The sequence below is a fragment of the Octopus sinensis genome, linkage group LG20 (assembly GCF_006345805.1).
Source record: "Octopus sinensis linkage group LG20, ASM634580v1, whole genome shotgun sequence".
Lineage (NCBI taxonomy): Eukaryota > Metazoa > Mollusca > Cephalopoda > Octopoda > Octopodidae > Octopus > Octopus sinensis.
The window spans coordinates 10,853,827-10,875,164 of record NC_043016.1 but is presented as its reverse complement, the minus strand read 5'-3'; the positions used below and the strand labels follow the sequence as shown (position 1 = coordinate 10,875,164).

General features: G+C 39.6%; 1 protein-coding gene across 1 annotated transcript in view; it reads left to right on the top strand.

The window, feature by feature from the left end:
- LOC115222571 (centrosomal protein of 104 kDa-like) overlaps window positions 1-21,338 on the top strand; it is a 185,608-nt gene that overhangs the window by 36,733 nt on the left and 127,537 nt on the right. The window contains exons 7-10 of the mRNA XM_029792847.2: window positions 14,752-14,807; window positions 17,129-17,284; window positions 18,514-18,541; window positions 21,028-21,214. Coding sequence (XP_029648707.2) covers window positions 14,752-14,807; window positions 17,129-17,284; window positions 18,514-18,541; window positions 21,028-21,214 — 427 coding nt within the window. The remainder of the gene's footprint in view (window positions 1-14,751; window positions 14,808-17,128; window positions 17,285-18,513; window positions 18,542-21,027; window positions 21,215-21,338) is intronic.

The window sequence follows — 21,338 nt, the reverse complement described above, 5'->3', positions numbered from 1 at the left end:
GTCGCCATCATCGCCACCGTCCCCATCATCGTATCACATGCTTTTCTGGACAGTTTACTTGACAATGTCTGTTCCTTGAAGCAGATAAAATTGAGCAACACTTCCAACTTAATTATATAAATCTCTATTGAGCTTCCATCCATGTTTACGTACTTTCTATCAACATTCTATATAATGCCTTCCATTATTCACACTTCTTTTTCTCATCTTCCCATCTCCTCCTCTTTCTCTCCTACCCTTTTTATCACCCTCTCTCTTTAACTTCATACTCTTTCAATTTTTAAATCTTTCTTGATCTCTCTCTCCTTCTCTGTCTCTGTTTCTCCCGCTCTGCCTCTCTCTTTCTGTCTGCCTTTCTTTATCTCTCTCTCTATCGCTCTCTGTCTGTTTCTCTCTCTATCACTTTCTAACTGTCGGCTGCCTGTCGGTCAGTCTGATTGTCTCTCTCTGTATCACTCTCTGTCTCTCACTTCATTCACCACACTCTCTTTATCTCTCTCTCTATCACTTTCTAACTGCGGCCTGTCTGTCTGTCTCTCTCTCTGTATCACTCTCTGTCTCTCTCACTTCATTCACCACACTCTCTTTATCTCTCTCTCTATCACTTTCTAACTGTCGGCTGCCTGAATCTGTCTGTCTCTCTCTGTATCACTCTCCCTCTCTCTCACTTCATTCACGACACTCTCTTTATTTCCCTTCTCTCTTAATACTTTCCCCCCTCTTTCTCTCTGCATCCCACCTTTCTCATAAGTGTCTCTCTGTCTCACTTCATGTCTGCTTCTGTTATCTAACCATCTCCCTTTCACTCACACTATTTATCAATTTCTCTCTCTCTCTCTTTTCTCCTTGCTTATCTTTGTCCCTTGCACTTGCTGTCTTTTCCTGTTTTTCATTCTGCTTACCTCTTTGTCGACTCAACTTTCTTACCATTTTTCTTTACATCTTTCTCTCTTCCACTGTCTCTTTTTGTCTACATTATAGCCATCTCTCTACTTGATTCCACTTCTCTCATTCATTCTCTCTCTCTCTACTTATCTATCTATCTACTTATCTATCTATCTATCTATCTATCTATCTATCTATCTATCTATCTATCTATCTATCTATCTATCTATCTATCTATCTATCTATCTATCATCTATCTATCTATCTATCTATCTATCTATCTATCTATCTATCTATCTATCTATCTATCTATCTATCTGTCTGTCTGTCAGTCCATCTGCCTGCCTGTTTGTCTGTCTATCTATCTATCTGTCTATCTATCTATCTATCTATCTGTCTGTCTGTCTGTCTGTCAGTCCATCTGCCTGCCTGTTTGTCTGTCTATCTATCTATCTGTCTATCTATCTATCTGTCTGTCTGTCTGTCTGTCTGTCTGTTTGTCTGCTTGTCTGTGTCTAGTTAGGTATGTATCTATCTATCAGTCTATTTGTCTGTCAGTCTGTCAGTCCGTCTGCCTGCCTGTTTGTCTATCTATCTGTCTGTCTGTTTGTCTATCTATCTGTCTGTCTGTCCGTCTGTCTGTTTTTTTCTCTTGTCTCTTTTTCTTTTGCTTTTACATTCCATTCAATCATGTCTTCAAAATCCATTTACATCTTCCAATATGATATTTGACTTAGAAAACCCCATTGATACACACACACACATTTCCCTGGGAAAATCTCTTTACACACATTTTCTCCATATCATTAGTTATAATCTCTTTAACTTTTTAACCATTTGCAAAGGTGCCAAGACTCATGATTAGACTGTTTAACTCATGTCTGTAAGGTAACGGGTTCAATTCTCATACTGGGCAGCACATTGTACCTTTTGTTAAGGCATCATTTTATGGTAATCCAGTCTATTTTACTTACTTTCACTTTCCCACCCAGTCCTTGGAGACAAAACCATTTTATCAGGCATTTTGATCCTGTGTCAGTAAATGTGAGATAACATTTTCCATGCTTCCAAGTACCGTGCCGTGGATCTCAGAACACAAGCTTTGATTCGTCTTCTCCCTGGTATCACCTACATTGATCTGATACACGGAGACATTGTACACTGATCTCATTGATCACTTTAGGTAGGTTTCCATAGAAATGCTAATTTCACATGGAGGACCATTCTTTGTTATTTGGCAAGCATCCATGTTTTGCTGAAAATGAGCTGTATCTATTGCAGACTACTAGAGTCCCAAAGTCTAGCAAATGCAAGATAGCAAATAACCTTTGATGCCAAGAGCACTCTGGATAACATATATTGTCTTCATCATCATTATTACCACACACACACACATACGTGTACACACACACACACATGTACATTACATATTTTTATACAGTGTTTGGCTGATGTGTAGGTACAATAAACACTAGGAAACTACAGAGAACAGACGTTGTCAAATGCCCGGGGGAATATTTAGAAGTTATAGGTAGCTTCCATTACCTAGGTGACCAAATCAGCAGTGGAGGAGGATGATCTGAAAGGATAGCTGCTAGAATAAGAAGAGGCTAGGCAAAGTTCAGAAAGCTTCTACTTTTGTTAGTAAAAAAGGGCCTCTCCTTCAGAGTGAAAGGCAGACTATATGATGCCTGTGTGCAAACAGCCATGCTACATGGTAGTGAAACATGGGCTGTGACTGCAGAGGACATGCAAAGGCTTGAAAGGTTCTGCTGGATTTGCACAGGAGTGGCTGTGTAGTAAGTAGCTTGCTTACCAACCACATGGTTGGCCAAGTGTCTTCTACTATAGCCTTAGGCTGACGAAAGCCTTATAAGTGGATTTGGTAGACGGAAACTGTAAGAAGCCCATCGTATGTATATATGTGTGTGTGTGTGTGAGTCTGTGTTTGTACCTCAACATCGCTTAACTGATGCTAGTGTGTTTACATCCCCGTAACTTAGTGATTCGGCAAAAATGACCAGTAGAATAAGTACTAGGCTTACAAAGAATAATTTCTGGGGTCGATTTGCTTGACTAAAAGTGGTGCTCCAGCATGGCTGCAGTGAAATGACTGAAACATAAAAGAATAAAAGAATGGACATATGACAGAATGTAAGCATCTTAAGAGAAAAATTGTGTATAAGAGGCATCAGATGTTGTGTGCAAGAGAGAAGACTGCACTGGTATGGTCATGGGATGTGTGTGGATGAGGAGAGCTGTGTAAAGAAGTATTAAGCTCTAATTGTGGAGGGAACCTGTGGAAGGGATAGACCCAAGAAGATGTGGGGTGAGAAAGGATCTTTGGATGTTGAATCTAATGGAAGCAATGACAAGTGACCGGGACTTTTGACAATTTGCTGCACTTGAGAAGCCATGTCAAGTTTAGTGAAATTATAGTTGTTGCCAGTGCTGGTGACACGTGAAAGGCACCTGTGCCAGTGACACATGTGGTGCACCCTTGCCAGTGACATGTAAAAGGCACTTGCACTGGTGTGACGAAAATAAAAGACACTCGTGCTGGTGACACATTACAGGCTCTTGGGCCCATGACTTATAAAAGACACCCAGTATACTCTATGGAGTGGTTGGCATTAGGAAGGGCATCCATCTGTGGAAACCAAGCCAAAATAGTCTGGAGCCTGGTATAGCTCTCCAGCTTACCAGTTTCAGTAAAACCGCCTAACTTATGCCAGCATGAAAAATGGATGCTAAATGATGATGATGATGATCATCATCATCATCATCACACACACACACACACACACATCTATATGTCTACAAGCATACCATATATCTTAGTTTGGCAGGGACAGTGACGGTTTCAAGGATCTCTGTCCTAGTATCTCATCTGATTAACAAATCTGTCCCATTTGAGCCCAAGGTTCCACCAGAATGTCTCAGTTACGTATTAACGATGTAAATTCTGAGAAGGAAAAACTAATAACATTGAAATCAAGCAAAGAATCCTCACCTTGCAGTACCACAACTTTGACACAAACTAACAAACATACTCAGGCCAAACCTCAATTCAAGCTGAGCACTCTTGAGTTAGCAGCAGGCAGGTATTGTACTTCAAAGTCGACCTCGGCGGAATTTGAACTCACAACGTAACGACGGACGAAATACTGCTAAGTATTTCGCCCGGCGCGATAACGTTTCTGCCAGCTCGCCGCCTCTATTGTTATCCAAGGGAAAGGCAAAGGGGCCGACACAGCTTGGCACCAGTGATATCATAACTCATTTCTACAAATGAGTGAACTGGAGCAGAAACGTTATCGCGCCGGGTGAAATGCTTAGCAGTATTTCGTCCGTCGTTACGTTGTGAGTTCAAATTCCGCCGAGGTCGACTTTGCCTTTCATCCTTTCGGGGGTCGATAAATTAAGTACCAGTTACGCACTGGGGTCGATGTAATCGACTTAATACCCATGTCTGTCCTTGTTTGTCCCCTCTGTGTTTAGCCCCTTGTAGGCAATAAAGAAATAGGTATTGTACTTCAAAGACATTTTACACATCCCTAGATTTCAGGTGAAGGTGCTCTTTCACTCTTGTTTTACTTATTTTGGTCATTTGACTGTGACCGCCTTTAGTCGAGCAAATCTACCCCAGGATTTATTCTTTGTAAGCTTAGTACATATTCTATCGGTCTCTTTTGCCGAACCGCTAGGTCACGGGGACGTAAACACACTACCAATAATTGTCAAGCAACATTGGGGGGGGGGGACAAACACAGACACACAAACATATACACACACATGTATATACACACATATATATGACAGGCTTCTTTCAGTTTCCGTCTAGCAAATCCACAAATCCACTCACAAGGCTTTGGTCGGCCCGAGGCTATAGTAGAAGACACTTACCCAAGGTGACTGAACCCGGAACCATGTGGTTGGTAAGCAAGCTACTTACCACACAGCCACTCCCTCATCAGGTTCACAATTATGTGGTAGTGAGTTCAGTTCCTGAACTGGGCTGTGTGTTGTGTCCTTGAGCAAGACACTTTATTCCACATTGCTCCAGTTCACTCATCTGTAGAAATGAGTTGCAACATCACTGGTGCCAAGCTGTATCGGCCCCTTTACCTTTCCCTTGGATAACATTGGTGGTGTGGAGAGGGGAGGAGGTTGGTGTGCATGGGTGACTGCTGGTCTTCCATAAACAACCTTACTCAGGGAAGAACTTTCTAGGTGCAATCCTATGGTTATCCATGAATGAAGGGAGGTTTTTACCCTAGATTTCAGGATGAAAAAATTTCATTATTGTGATTGAAAATATATTACATAATTAAAAGTTTATAGTTTCCTTACGTTATTGCTTTTAATTAATGAATAGGGACATAAGCAGGTCCTTTGAGACACTATTTGACATATAACTTGATAGGAGATAATAGGATACACATTGCATATAAAGAAAAAAATTAGATTACAATGACCTACACTTATGATATCTATAATTTGAAAAGATCTGATGATTTGGGCCTAAGAGAATATGGTGTGTGTGTGTGTATAAATATCTACATCTATTTATCTGTCTCTCTGTCTGTCTGTCTCTCTCTCTCTCTCTCTCTCTCTCTCTCTATCTATCTATCTCACTATCTATCTATCTGTCTGTCTCTCAGTCTATCTTTCTTTCTCTATCTGTCTGTCTGTCTATCTATCAACCTGTCTGTCTATCTATCTGTCTGTGTGTCTCTATCTACCTATCTACCTATCTACCTATCTATCTATCTATCTGTCTACTTATCTATCTATCTATCTACCTATCTACCTGTCTATCTGTCTGTCTGTCTGTCTGTCTGTCTGTCTGTCTATCTATCTTTCTATCTACCTATCTATCTATCTACCTATCTATCTATCTATCATCTATCTGCCTGTCTGTCTATCTTTCTATCTGTCTATCTATCTGTCTGTCATCTGTCTTTCTATCTTTTTCTATTTGTCTATCTGTCTGTCTGTCTGTCTGTCTGTCTGTCTTTCTCTCTATGTGTCTGTCATTCTGTCCATCTACCTGTCTGTCTATCTGTCTATGGGCACACACACACAGACGCTCTTCACGCAAAATAATCTACCAATCATCCTAAAGCTTTAGCAGAATACACTTGTCCAAGTTGAAATGCAACATGAATCACAGAACCTCATAGTTGTGTGTGTGTATTTATGTTTGCATGGTTGTGCATTCATGTATGTGTTTATCTCTGTGCTTTTGCAGATGTATGTTTGTGTGTGTGCAAACAAGTGTTGCTATTGGACATCTAAAAATTCGGTGCATCAAACAAATTTACCTTGTAATTTTTATGGCTTTCTCAGTTGTCTCCCTTCACCCCAGGTTGACCTAGAGTTTCATCCTCCTCCTCTTCCTCCTCCTCCTCCTCCTCCTCCTCCTCCTCCTCCAAGTCTCGATAAAATCAATACCAGTCATTGTACAGGAGCCAACCTATAATCAACGGAAAACATTGAAGGAATTTCATTAAAAACATTTGGTTATTTGATTTTCCTAAGTTTCTCGTTATGTGTTTTACGTCTAATTAAAATCTTCATGTGTCTAACTAATATATTCTCATCACACTTTATTCTCATTACCAATAAGTGCTGTCAACATTGTCATCGTTGTCATCGTCATCGTTCTCCTCCTTTCTCCTCCTCCTCATCGTCCTCCTCCTCCTTGTCCTTTTCACTCCTCCTTCTCCCCCTCCTCCTCCTCCTCCTCCTCCTCCTCCTCCTCCTCATCATCATCATCATCATTACTTTTGTTATTGTCATCAGTAGCATTGTCACCATCATTGCATTGCTGTATTCATCATAATCACAATCATCACCACCACCACCACCACTACAACCATCATCATCAATATTGTTGTCATCACTATCATCATTGTCACCGTCGTCATTACCATCACTATCCTAATGTCCATGATCTTCATTGTCTTCAACCTTTTCTTCATCGTCGTCATCATCATCACCTTTGTTATCGTCTTCGTTGTCATCATCATCTTAGTTTTCATCTTTGTTGTCATCATCATTACCACTAGACAACACCACAACCACCGTGATGATGATGATGACAACAATGATGACCACCACCCACAATTATCACTATCATCACAATCATAGCCCTGACTCCCACAATCATCATTGTCATTATCACCACCACCATCATCATCATCATCACCAATATCAGCATCATCATCATTTATTATTATTATTATTATTATTATTATTATTATTATTATTATTATTAGGATGATGATGATCATCATATTGAAATGACACTACCCAATGTGTCAGCAGACACTTTCTACTTTGAACATCAATATCAATAATTCCCATTTCCATATTGAATTTAGTAAATGATCAATGATCTAATTTCTGCTGTCCCTCCACAGCCACCACCACCACCAACACCACTATTTCCTAATAGTTTCACCAACAACAACACCCAATACTTCTAACACCACTATCACTGTTAATATCAATTAAAACCAACCTAGTCAACATAAGTCAATGTGTGTGTGTGTGTGTGTGAGAGAGAGAGAGAGAGTGATAGCCTCTATTTTGTCAGTCCTACCTGCTAGAATTATAGAAATAGCAGCAAAGTCTCCCTCAAATTACATGTTACTATCAATATATATATGAAGGCGGCGAGCTGACAGAAACGTTAGCACGCCGGGCAAAATGCGTTGCCGTATTCCGTCTGCCGTTACGTTCTGAGTTCAAATTCTGCCAAGGTCGACTTTGCCTTTCATTCTTCCGGGGGTCGATAAATTAAGTACCAGTTATGCAGTGGGGTCGATGTAATCGACTTAATCCGTTTGTCTGTCCTTGTTTGTCTCCTCTGTGTTTAGCCCCTTGTGGGTAGTAAAGAAATATATATATATACATATATACTCCATCTGGTGAGAGATAAATATTATTCATTTAAAGGTCACAATACATGTATTAAAGCACTACTAATAGTTTCATACGTTGAGAAATCACCATCACCATCACCATCAAATGACCGACCAGTCCATCAGATGTAGTTACACATCGCTGGTCACAATGCGTTCGCATTGTTTTAGCCTTCGAATGATGCCACCCCGCTGGCTAAGCGAGCAGGCCAACAGAAGAAAGAGTGAGAGAAAGTTGCGGTGAAAGAGTACAGCAGGGATCACCACCCCCTGCCGGAGCCTCGTGGAGCTTTTTAGGTGTTTTCGCTCAATAAACACTCATAACGCCCGGTCTGGGAATCGAAACCGCGATCCTACGACCGCGAGTCCGCTGCCCTAACCACTAGGCCATTGCACCTCCACCTGTTGAGAAATACTCAAACATATTCTTCAGGCGCAAACTACATATCATAACAAACTGAAAAAATTGAATAAGAGAAGAAATGTGAAACAACTCAGAAGGCAGCATATAGAAAACGCAGACAGTAAACAATGGAAAACAAAAAAAAACAGAAAATGAAAAAGAGAAACTAGAATGTAAAAAATAAAAGGTAAAAAGGTCTAAGGGCTATCCTCCTTGGACCTTAAATGCTAAGGCTGGAAAGATATCAAGTCAGTCAGGAATAGGTGGAATTTTCCAATTCTTCAAAATATATTTATACATATGCTTGCAACTGCTGAAAATTTCTGACCTGGAGTTCAATAGAGAGTTAGGGATCTTAGATCTGGACAGGATCTGTGCTCTTTCAGCCAAAGTCTATATTCGATCCATTATATATATATATATATATGTATGAAGTGAAACTAATGGCAGTGCCCCAGCATGGCCACAGCTCTTGAACTGAAACTATTAAAAGAAAAAGAAATATATATATGTGTGTGTGTATATATTAATCATTCATTATCTTGTAGCTTTGAGATTTCAATGATGTGATTATTTACTTTCAGAATGACATTGCATGGTAGTTGTGAAAGGCCTGATCTGGCCAATTTGAACACAAAACAGGGAGAATATTTGGGCAGCATATACCTGGTTTAAATGCCAAAGGGTTAATCAACATTTGAATCTTGACTGAACATGGATACAAATAATATTATGGAACAATCGACCCTGGCTCCATGTACAACCAATAAAAATATACAAAGACCTTTCATAGCCCAGATGACAATGAACTAATAGTAATAGAATGAAAAATAACTAGAATGCCAGATAATTCAAATGCAGAAAAATATATATATAAAAAAACCCAACCCAGCATTTTATTAACATTACAATTCACGATATACATATGTACATACATACATACATAGAGAGAGAGAGAGGCTAAGAAAAGGAGCAATAATTAACAATGAGAAGTGGATCAATGGTGTTTTAAAGTCATTGTTTAATTAAGCAATGACTTTAAAACATCATTGATCCACTTCTCGCTGTTAATTATTGCTCCATTTCTTATCGTCTCTATATATATTAAACCACAGTTTATTCCTTAAATTACCTACAACCGTATACCTTATAACGAGGACCATACATACTGAGGTAATACACCAGGATTGCTTATGGATACATCTATCCCTTAGATGGTTGCATAACCTCTAACTTATATCTTACATAACTTATATATATATATATATATATATATATATATATCTACACCCGGCCACAGACAAATATCATCATTATCGTCATTCAGTGTTCGTTGTCCATGTTGCTATGGATTGGATGGTTTGACTGAAAACTGGTAAGCTGGGAATCTGCACCAGACTCCAACCTGATCTAGCATGGTTTCTACAGTTGGATGCCCTTCCTAATGCCAACCACTTTACAGAGTCTACTGGGTGATTTTGTGTGGCACTGCATGGGCATTTCTGCATGGTGATGCTTGGGTGCTTTTACATAGCACCACATGGGCGCCTTCATGTGTCACCACTCAGGCACTTTTACGTGGCACCACATAGGTGCTTTTGTGTGGCAGTGTGTTAAGACCAGTTCTGAAGGACTGGTCTTAACACTTTTTCTGTGGAGTTCAGGTCTCCTTAAGTACAAGTCACCAGACACTTTGGTCCTTTGTCATCTCACCTAAAAGGTTGACAGTGTTCTGAGGTTGTTCTTCAGTACTTCATCCCACATCTTCCTGGATCTCCAACTTCCATGTGTTCCATCTATTTTGAGAGATTGGTACTTCTTTATGGAACTATCAGCATCCATCCGCATCACATGACCAAACCAGTGCAGTCTCCTCTCTTGCACACAGCAACCAATTCCTCTTATGCCTAACTTCTCTCTCAAAACACTATCACTCTGTTGAGCATGTACACTTACATTACACACACACACACACATACAGACACACACGTGTGTGTGTCTTTGTGTTTGTCCCCCCCACAATTGACAACTAGTGTTGGTTTGCTTATGTCCCTGTAACTTAACAGTTCAACAAAAGAGAGAGACTTGAAAAAAAAAACCATTAAGTATTGCGGTCAAAGTGGTGCCCCAGCATGGCCACAGTCCAATGACCAAAACAAGTAAAAAAAAAATAACATAAAAGATAAAAGACCTAATATTAGATCAAACACAGATTTGCAAAATACTTGTGAATCGGTGAACTTGATGGAATGTAACAGACAGAGATGCATGGAAAGGTTAAGAAGGAATATTAATGATGGATTAGATTAATGCATAAAATAGAAGCAAGTGCCAAAATATGGTAATAATAAATATCAATATTTTTGAGGATTCTGTAATAAGTTAGAATACTCTCGAATAAAAGCTGAATGAATTAGCTCGATTAGACTGAGAAAGCAAGGAAAATATTGGCAGGTCTTTGAATAATACCCTCAAGAGAAGATGACAGAAATATAATATTTATCATGAATATTGAATAGACACAGGCATGGTGGAGTAGTATGAAGCTTGCTTCCAAACCACATTGTTTTGGTTTCAGTCATCCCACTGAGTGGTACCTTGGGTAGGCGTCTTCTGCTATAGCCCCAGGCAGACCAAAAGCCTTGTGAATGGGTTCGGCAGATGGAAAGTTCCGAATCATCATTTAATGTTCATTTTCATACTGGCTTGGGATGGACAGTCAGAAAACTGTGGCATGGTTTTTGGGCTGGATGGCCTTCCTAACACCAACCGTTTACAGAAAGTACTGGGTGCTTTTTCTGTAGCTCCAACAGCAGTAACATCACGAAGTAAGTTGCCATACAAGACACCCTTAAATGAGTGGGGACTAGTATTGAGGAAGGTGACTTTGTGCCAAGTGATGAGCGGTTAGTGTATGAGTATATGTATATGTAAATATATACATATATATATATCATCATCGTTGTCATCACCATCGTTTAATGTCCGCTTTCCATGCTGGCATGGGTTGGATGGTTTGACTGAGGACTGGTAAGCTGGGAGGCTGCATCAGGCTCCAATCTGATATGGTAATGTTTCTACATCTGGATGCCCTTCCTAACACCAACCACTCTGAGAGTGTAGTGGGTGCTTTTTACATGCCACTGGCATGGGAGCCAATCAGGCAGCACTGGCATTGACCACACTCGAATGGTGCTTTTTATGTGCCACCAGCATGGAAACCAGTCAGGGGGCACTGGCATTGACCAAGCTTGAATGATGCTTTTCACATGCCACCGGTATGGGTGCCAGTCAGGTGGTACTGGCACCAGCCACAACAATGATTTCACTTGACTGAACAGGTCTTCTTGAACATAGCATATTGCCCAATGATTGAAGGGTAAACTTAAATGGGCTGGTTATGCAACACTGGAATAGGCCATGGTTACAGTCTGACTTGGCTTGCTGGGTCTTCTCAAGTGCAGCATATCTCCAAAGGTCTCGTATGCATGTGTGTGTGGTGTGTGAACACATGTAGCCTAGTGGTTAGACACGTTCACTCATAATCATAAGATCATTGTTTCAATTTCCATACCAACTGTGTGATGTATTCTTGAGCAAAACTCTTCATTTCACACAGCTCGTATTCACTCATCTGTAAATGGGTTGCATTATGATGAACTAGCCTTCCGATAATAAGGAAATATTGGCCTGCTTGCCTTGCCAGTGGTGTGGCATCATTTGAAAGAGAAAATGATGCAAAGCGCATTGTGACAAGTAATATATAATAACATCTGATAGTCTGGTCAATCATATAATATATGTGATACACACACACACATATACACACATGAGTAAGTACATAAATGCAAAACAAGGTGGGAAAAATAGTACTTGGATACTGAAGGTAGAGTAATATGCTTTTGTATTAAAGCTGACAAAAATCTTCATAGTAAGATCACAACTGTCTGACAGTAAAATGAAACTCTGAGTAACTGTTTGGGAAGGTTTATTTCAGCTTTAAGAAAACATATATAGGTGAAGGTGTGGCTGTAAGGTAAGAAGCTTGCTTCCCAACCTCATGGTTCTGGGTTCAGTCCTACTGCATGGCACCTTGCTTGAGCAAGTGTCTTCTACTATAGTCTCAGGCCAACCAAACCCCTGTAAGTGTATTTGTTAGGCAGAAACTAAAAGAAGCCCATCGTATATCTATATGTGTATATATATATATATATATATATATAATATATATATTATTTATGTGTGAGTGTGATTTTCCCCTCTGCCACCGCTTGACGACTAGTGCTGGTGTGTTTATGTCCCCGTAACTTTGAGGTTTGGCAAATGAGACCAATAGATTATGTACTAGGTTTACAAAGAATAAGTCCTGGGGTCCATTTCTTCGACTAATATCCTTAAGGCAATGCTCCAGCATGGCCACAATCAAATGACTGAAACAAGTAAAAGAATAAAAGAATATATAATATACATATACATACATACACGCGCGCGCACATACACACACACACACTGGGTAACCGTGTATCCCCTCTACTGCTGCACACCTATTTCCGCCCTAATTCTTGATTACTCTTTATTTCTCCTTGCTCTTCTCTCTGGCTAGGTAACAGTCTCTCCTTTACAGCAGCACACCTGTTTCTGTTTGCTTTCTTGTTACCTTTCTCTTACACTCTCTCTCTCTCACTCTCTCTTTCCTCTCCTTCCTTCTCCCACTCTCTCTCTCCCTCTCTCTCTTTCTCTTGGTTGGGTAACCATGTACCTCCTCTATTGCAAGACACCTATTTCTGCCATTCTGCCCCTCTGTCACACTCTAATCTTTCATCATCTGACACAAGATCACATCATCCCATGCCCCATCCCCTCTCAAAATTCCTTGTCTTGCAAGTTAGTTGGTGACCCTGTCAGTGCTGGTGCCATGTAAAAAAGCATCCAGTCCACATTGTGAAGTGGTTGGCATTTGGAAGGGTATCCAGCCGTAAAAACCATGCCAAAACAGATACAGTAGACTGGTGTTAGTCTTCTACCTGGCTTGCTCCTGTCAAACCATCCAACCCATGCCAGCATGGAAGATGGACACTAAATGATAATGATTATGATATGTATATGTGTGTGTTGGGTATTTGTACATGCCTTTTTACTGTTTTCTTGCCTTGACTTCATATGTTAGTTTTAAGCAAGAGTCACTGTCACATAAGCAGTGTTGTTCATTTTCTAATCTTCCATGGAAACATGCGTCTTCAAGATAAAATATTATTGTTTCAAGACAGAACTGGTGACAGCAATGGCATCTGGTCACAGAAACTCCACCTCAACAAATTCCATCCGAACCATATTTGCATGGAAATGTAGATATCAAAATGTTGTTGATGATACACACAAACATACAGAAACACCATGGAATATTCAGCCATTATGCAAAGTAGTCATGACATAAATAAATAAATAAATAAATAAATAAGTAAATAAATAAATAAGTAAATAAATAAGTAAATAAATAAGTAAATTAATAAAATAAGTAAATGAATAAAATAAGTAAATAAAATAAATAAATAAGTAAATAAATAAAATAAATAAAATAAGTAAATAAATAAATAAGTAAATAAATAAATAAATAAGTAAAAAATAAAATAAGTAAAATAAATAAATAAAATAAGTAAATAAATAGGTATAAGCATGGCTGTGTGGTAAGAAGTTTGCTTCCTATTCACATGGTTCTGGGTTCAGGCCCTCTGTGTGGTACCTTGGTCAAGTGACTTCTACTATAGCCTTGGGCAGACCAAAGTCTTGTGAATGGATTTGGTAGACAGAAACTAAAATAACTAAGACGGCGAGCTGGCAGAAACATTAGCACGCCGGGTGAAATGCGTAGCCGTATTTCGTCTGTCGTTACGTTGTGAGTTCAAATTCCGCCGAGGTCGACTTTGCCTTTCATCCTTTCGGGGTCGATAAATTAAGTACCAGTTACGCACTGGGGTCGATGTAATCGACTTAATACCTATGTCTGTCCTTGTTTGTCCCCTCTGTGTTTAGCCCCTTGTGGGTAATAAAGAAATAGGTATTTCGTCTGCCGTTACATTCTGAGTTCAAATTCCGCTGAGTTCGACTTTGCCTTTCATACTTTTGGGGTAGATAAATTAAGTACCAGTTACACACCGGGGTCGATCTAATCGACTTAATCCCTTTGTCTGTCCTCTCTATGTTTAGGCAATAAAGAAATAAGAAACTAAAAGAAGCCCATTGTATATGTGTGTGTGTGTGTCTCTATGTCTGTGTTTGTTCTCTACCACTGCCTGACAACTGGTGTTGGTTTGTTTACATCCTTGTAATTTAGCAGTTCAGCAAAAGTTCGAATAAGTACCATCTTCAAAAAAAAAAAAATGTCCTGGTGTCAATTTATTTGACTAAAAATTCTTAAAGGCGGTACCCCAGCATGGCCGTAGTTTAATGACTGAAGCAAGTAAAAGAGTAAAAGATGAAATAAATACAAGGAAGAACTGAAATAAATCTAAAATATTTTGTTTCCATTTTCAGAAGAAAGATATGAATTTGCAAAGCGTATCAAAATTGGAATTGAAAAATTACAGAAGGTTGTATTATTTTAATATTTTAGTTTTTTTTTTTTAATTGATATATTTTTAATGAATGTTAAACTGACAGAGAGAGAGAGAGAGAGAGTAAAAAAGAAAAAAAACTCTAAAAATAAAATAAAATTAAACAAAAATTGATGTAAGTTTTCAAAACGATGAGTGATAGTTGTATGTATGTGTATGTGTGTGGGGTTTGTGTATGCATGTGTGTGTGGAGGGTTATGTGGCTGGATGGGGGAGAGAGGTGTTCATGTATGTGTATGTGTATTTTTGTTTATGTATAAGTGTGTGTGTCTATGTATATCTGTGTGTGTGCCTGAGTGTGTGCATATAAGTTAAGTTAATTTTTTGGCTCAAAAAGCAAAAAGCAAGACCATGTAGGGGGACATGGAGTTATGTACAGGGAGGGTGTTCATGCAAAGAGTTCAGGCCATTTCTGGTCAAGAGAGGCTTTGAACCGAGCGATCGTAACTATCTCGTCTGGCAGCTTGTTCCACGGATCCGCAACCTGGATGGAGAAAGCCCCTCGCCTTTGATTGAGATGAAATCGTCGCACATAGAGCTTTTCGGAGTGACCCCGCAGCCGACGCTCTGGAGCAGGTGTGAAGAACAGCTCTTTCAAGAGGTTACACTTTCTGCTTATGATGTTGTGAGCGAGAATGAGATCATCACGGCGTCGTCGTTTTTCTAGAGAATAAAGGTCAAGCGTCTTCAGCCTTTCTTCATAAGACAAATGCTTGAGACCAAGAACCATGCGGGTAGCCAGCTTCTGGACTCTTTCGAGATGATGTATGTCTTTGAGAAGATAAAAAGAAGAGGCTTGAATCCTGTACTCACCAGCGTGACATAGAGCGGTAGGAATATGGCTGCTGTGAGCATTCCAAATGACCGTCGAATCAAAAACAGAACTCTGCGTGTTTTGTTGGCAGCATGGACGCACTGGGCCGAAGGCAAAATGGAAGAATCCACCAAGATACCCAGGTCCTTTACCTGGTCGGTCCTCTCCAGCAGCAGACGACCCGGTTTGAAATCAAGTTGAGTTACAGGAGAGGAGCCAACAGGCAGATGACAGCACTTTGACACATTCAGACACAGGTCCCATTCGTTAGACCATCTCCAAACTTGGTGGAGGCATTGATGAAGATCATCTATATCACCACGAGGAGCGACCAGTTTGACATCATCGGCAAATAGAAGGGTGTGTTGCGTGAGGTCGTCGGGCAAGTCATTTATGAAGACTAAAAACATTAAGGGCCCAAGCACTGAACCTTGAGGCACGCCACTGCTCGCACTGGAGACGTCGGACAGCAAACCATTAACTTGGACTTGGAAGGAGCGATCTGAGAGGAAGGCACCAACCCATCGTACAATATCTGGATGGAAACTATATGCTTGAAGCTTAACAAGTAATAGGCGGTGGTTAACCGAGTCAAAAGCTTTGGCAAAGTCCAATAAAACGATGTCAACAGCATCACCATCATCCAGGATACGCGTCACCAATTCTTCCATTACCAGTAAGTTGCTCAAGCATGACCTCTTCGGCACGAAGCTGTGTTGGGAATCAGAGATAGAGGCTGTGTTTTGGAGGTGGAGCACCATACTTTTCTTAAGGATGGTTTCGAACATCTTGCTGATTATTGAAGTAAGGGAAACTGGTCGGTAGTTAAGCTGGTCTTCGCGGCTCCCTTTCTTGAAAATTGGGCAGATTATCGCTGTTCTCCAGTCCACAGGTATAACACCCATTGCCAATGACATATTGAATAGAAGTGTTAAATGCTCGCAGATGACTGGAGCCAATGCTTTGATAACCTATGGGTGTATGCTGTCAGGGCTGTGACCCTTGTTGACATCAAGGCCTTGAATAACGTGTTCAACTTCGTCCCGAGTGATGACCAATCTAGGCATTGGTGGTACTGATCTATCAAATGGAGGGGGTTAACAACCATCATGTTTGAAAATTGTTGGAAAAGCCTTGGCAAATAACTGACTCTGCTGATAAGGGTCCTCAATTGATACACTTGTTGAGTCTACCAATGTTGCAATTTGGTTGTTCAAGCGGGAATTCCGTTGGACATGGGCAAAGAAGGTTTTTGGATTGCGACTGGCGTTTGCCGCGATTCTGTATTCTTATCTGAAGCGTTCTTCCTTTTCAATTTTCACGGCTCAGTCTCATATACACACACATATATATATATATACATACATAGATGCATACATACATATATAGAATTTTGAGGTATATATGTATATAGGCCAAAACGATTCGAGAGGATTTATAATTTCTTAGGTGTCATAGTGAGAATATCTCTCTTCATTTGCAGAGTGGAGAGAAACTTGGCAAACTTGAGGTAGAGAAGCGTCAAGCTGTGGAAAATGAAGATTATGATAAAGCGCAGATGAAGAAAATACAGATCTTTGAATTGAGGTTACAGCTTTATGAAGAAGTCAAGATCAAAACACTTCTGGAACTTCCACAGGTTTGGTGATAAAAATGGAATATTTCATCATCATCACCATCATCATCATCATTGCTGTCATTGCCTTTGTTGTCATCATCATCATTGCCATCATTAACATACTTATCATCATCGACCCCACTACCACTGCAATCTCTGCCTCCTCTTCATCTTCTGCCTCCTCTTCCTTCTCTTCCACTTTTCTTCTTCCTCCCCCTCTTCCTTACCATCTTTCTCCCCTCATCTTCCTCCTCCTTCTCTCCTCCCCTCTTCCTTCACTTCTTCCCCTTCCTCCTCTTACTTCACTTCCTCCTCCCCTTCCCTTCTTTCTCCTCCTCCCCTTTCCTTCACTTCCTCCTTCTCAACCCCCTTCTCTTCTCTTCCTCTTCCTCCTCCTCTTCCTCCAACCCCCCTTCACTTCCTTCCTTTTCTCTTCTTCCTTCTCTTCTCTGCCTCCCCATTCCCTCCCCTCCCTCCTCTCCTCTCCCCCTCCTCTTCTCTTCCTCTTCCTCCTTGCCTCGCCCCTCTTTTCCCACTCCTCTTCCTCCTCTTTTCTTCCTCTTCATCCTCCTCTCCTCATTAACACCACCACTGCCACCACCACCACCACCATTACCATCACGATGGTATTTTCCAGTCTTCTGTTTGAACACATCTCCAATAGTTTCTGGTTCTTTGCACAATTCCTCACATGGTCTCATCACCCAGAACACTGTAAGCTGCTGCATGTTTATTTATTTTGTCGCTTCAGATGTGATGGTCATGTATGGTTGAAGTGATTTTTATTATTATGTACTGAGACAGAGGTTGTGCATAGGAGGCCTCCACCCTTCATTTTTGGTTGTGGAAGTGGTTGCGGAACTTTGGTTGTGGAAGTATTTGTGGAACTTTGATTGTGGAAGTATTTTTGGAACTTTGGTTGTGGAAGTATTTGTGGAACTTTGGTTGTGGAAGTGGTTGTGGAAGCAGTTGTGGAAATGGTTGTGGAACATTGACTGTGGAAGTGATTGTGGAACTTTGGTTGTGGAAGTATTTGTGGAACTTTGGTTGTGGAAGCAGTTGTGGAAATGGTTGTGGAACATTGACTGTGGAAGTGGTTGTGAAACTTTGGTTGTGGAAGTATTCGTCGAACTTTGAAGTGAGGCTAAAAAACGACTTCATTAAAAAAATCAAAGAAAAACTGCTTTAAAATTTCATGTAACAGTTTTTTTACTCTAATTTACCTGTATTCTTTTTTTTTTAACTTTCAGACCCAATCTAAAGAACTTATAGCATCAGGTATGTATAAATGTGTGCATGTATGTGTGTGGCAGGTATGTAGCTTAGTAGTTAGTGTGTTTGTTTTACATTCGCAAGGTCGTGAGCTGTGGTGGTTCATGTATAGGAACTGTGGAACTGCAGCACCCTTTATTTCCACTCAATATTATCGATAACAGTCAATATAATGAATCCTTTTTTTCTTTAAGTCTTTCTTTATATTTGTACATTATAAATCCTTAAGCTTAATGTCAGTAGCCATCCCCTAGTTTATGAAAAAAATATAAAAATCCTTGTACAGAACTGTGCACTTCGCAGTTCCAATGATGTGGTGCACATGCTCACATGTCTAAGATAGGAAGCTTCACACTAGGGAGAGAGAGCACTGCATGGACAACAGTGCCAGGTGAAAGGTAGTGTTTCTTTTTGACTGTATGTGTTGTGCTTAAAAACATGTTTATATTCTTGAATGGGATAAAGTGTAGAATTAGATTATTATCCTGATTCCAGCTTCAGTGTTGCTGCCAGGATTTGAAAAAAAGGGCACAGTCCCTTGCCTTTTTTTTGTGATTTAGGGGGGATTTTTGAAAAACAAAGGGGAATTCGTAGCAGTGTTCAGTGAACAAATTAAACACACTACCTGGCACTGGCTAAAACGTGAACCGATCAAGTTTATGTATAAATATTCTTTTTATATGTTTCTTTCCTTTTACACAATATTAAAACAACGGCTAAAAATTTTCTGAAGCAGCACCCCCGTTAATTTTATCTACAAGCTGCCACTGGTCGTGAGTTCAATTCTAGGCAATACGTTGTGTCTTTAAACAAGACACCTTATTTCATGTTGCTCCAGTCCACTCAACGGGCAAAAATGAATAGTACTTGTATTTCAAAAGGTCAGCCTTGTCACACTCTGTGTCACGCTGAATCTCCCTGAGAACTATGTTAAGGGTACATGTGTCTGTGGAGTGCTCGGCCACTTGCACATTAACTACATTAGCAGGCTGTTCTGGTGATCAGATCAACTGAAACCCTCGTCATCATAACCAACAAAGTGCCAGTTATGTGTGTGTGTCTGTATGTGTGTAGGAATTCATTAAGTTGAGATATATATATATGTATATTGTTTCATGTTGTTGCAGTCCATTCAGTTGGCAAAAATGAATTGTACCGTAATTCAAACAGGGCCAGCCTTGTCACATTCTGTGTCCAGCTGAATCTCCCCGAGGACTACATTAAGAGTACACATGCCTGTGGAATACTCAGCCACCTTCCTCTTAATTTCATGAGCAGGTTGTTCCGTTAGTCAGATCAACTGGAACCATTGTTGTCATAACTAACAAAATGCCAGTTATGTTTGTTTGTGTGTGTGTGTGTGTGAGAGAGAGAGAGAGAGAATATGTGTGTATAATGCATTACTTTTCCTTCCTTTTCACCAGTTTATGCCACTATAAATCCAACCTCAATAAAATTAACTCTGAGATGTAAAATTATAGATAAACTAAAACTGTTGGACCAGACTGAACCAGTTAAGCCTTGTGAACCGAGAATATACTTAAAGGACCACAAACAGAAATTTTTTGATAACCCATCAGTTTGACTCATATACTCTATTAGAGTACACATCAGTCATTTACGTAAAACTATACTAGATAGAATTATACCTTAACTGATTCCTATGATACCCTTTAATTTATGGTCAAATACAGGTGAGGTCATACAGTGGTTTACCTCTTTAGATAATAAATGTAAGTACTCCTTTCTACAATTCAATATTAATGCAAATTATTTTAGCCTTTCCCCTATACTTCTTTGTAAAACTTTAACTTTTGCTAGGAATTTTTCTAGAGATAAAATTGATAAAGTCTTATTGACTTTGAGGGTAAAGCGTGGATGAGATGTGGCACCCCTAATAATTTTGATATTGCCATAGGATCTAACAACTTGGCCCAGGTCACTGATGTCATTAGTATCTACCTCCTACTCTGTCTCAAGAATATGTTCCCTAATATTCATGGTAGTCAGTTTCTGGTAGGTTGGGGTCAAAATGGTTAGTCCTTTTTAACCATATTTCTGTTGAAATTCACTTTGTTTTAATGAATTGGGAAAAGAGTAGAGAATTTTATAAAATAACTTTGTCATCATTAAATAGGTGTTTGGAACATAAATTAACACAGAATTTTGATGGAAGATTTTGATTTAAATAATTTAAACTTTTTGTTACCATTTATCAGTTGCCTTTGTTACAATTGATCTTGAAAATAATGAAGAATTTAGTGAAATAACTTTATTATTACTAAGCAGGTGTTCAGAGCATCATCTAACAGGAAATTTTCGATGGAAGAAGGTTTTAATTTGATCTCTTTAAAACAAGGAATTTGTCTCATAGAACTTGGGATGGTCTGAGGTGGGAGCTGGTGTGAGAATGGTTAAATGTTTCTTTAAACGATAACAAAGAAAGCAAAAAGGTGATAATTAATTCTTCGTCTTTCTGTTTTAATATTCAGAACTGTTTAAAGAAACCGAACCGATTCTGTCTCCTCTGAATATTGATACCGCAGAACAGGGTATGGTTTCATCTCAAAGACCTCCACCACCACCACTGTCTCCTCATTCAGATTATGATGAAAGACCTCCTCCTCCTCCCCCTCCTCGTTCTGAATATGATGAAAGGCCACTTCCAGTGACAAAGAAGTAAGCAACATGAGTATTATACATATAATAATAATAATAATGATAATTACTATTCATTTCATTTCAAATGTTTAAATGCTACAGTATGTGTGTGTGTGTGTTTGTATGTAGGTAGGTATATGTG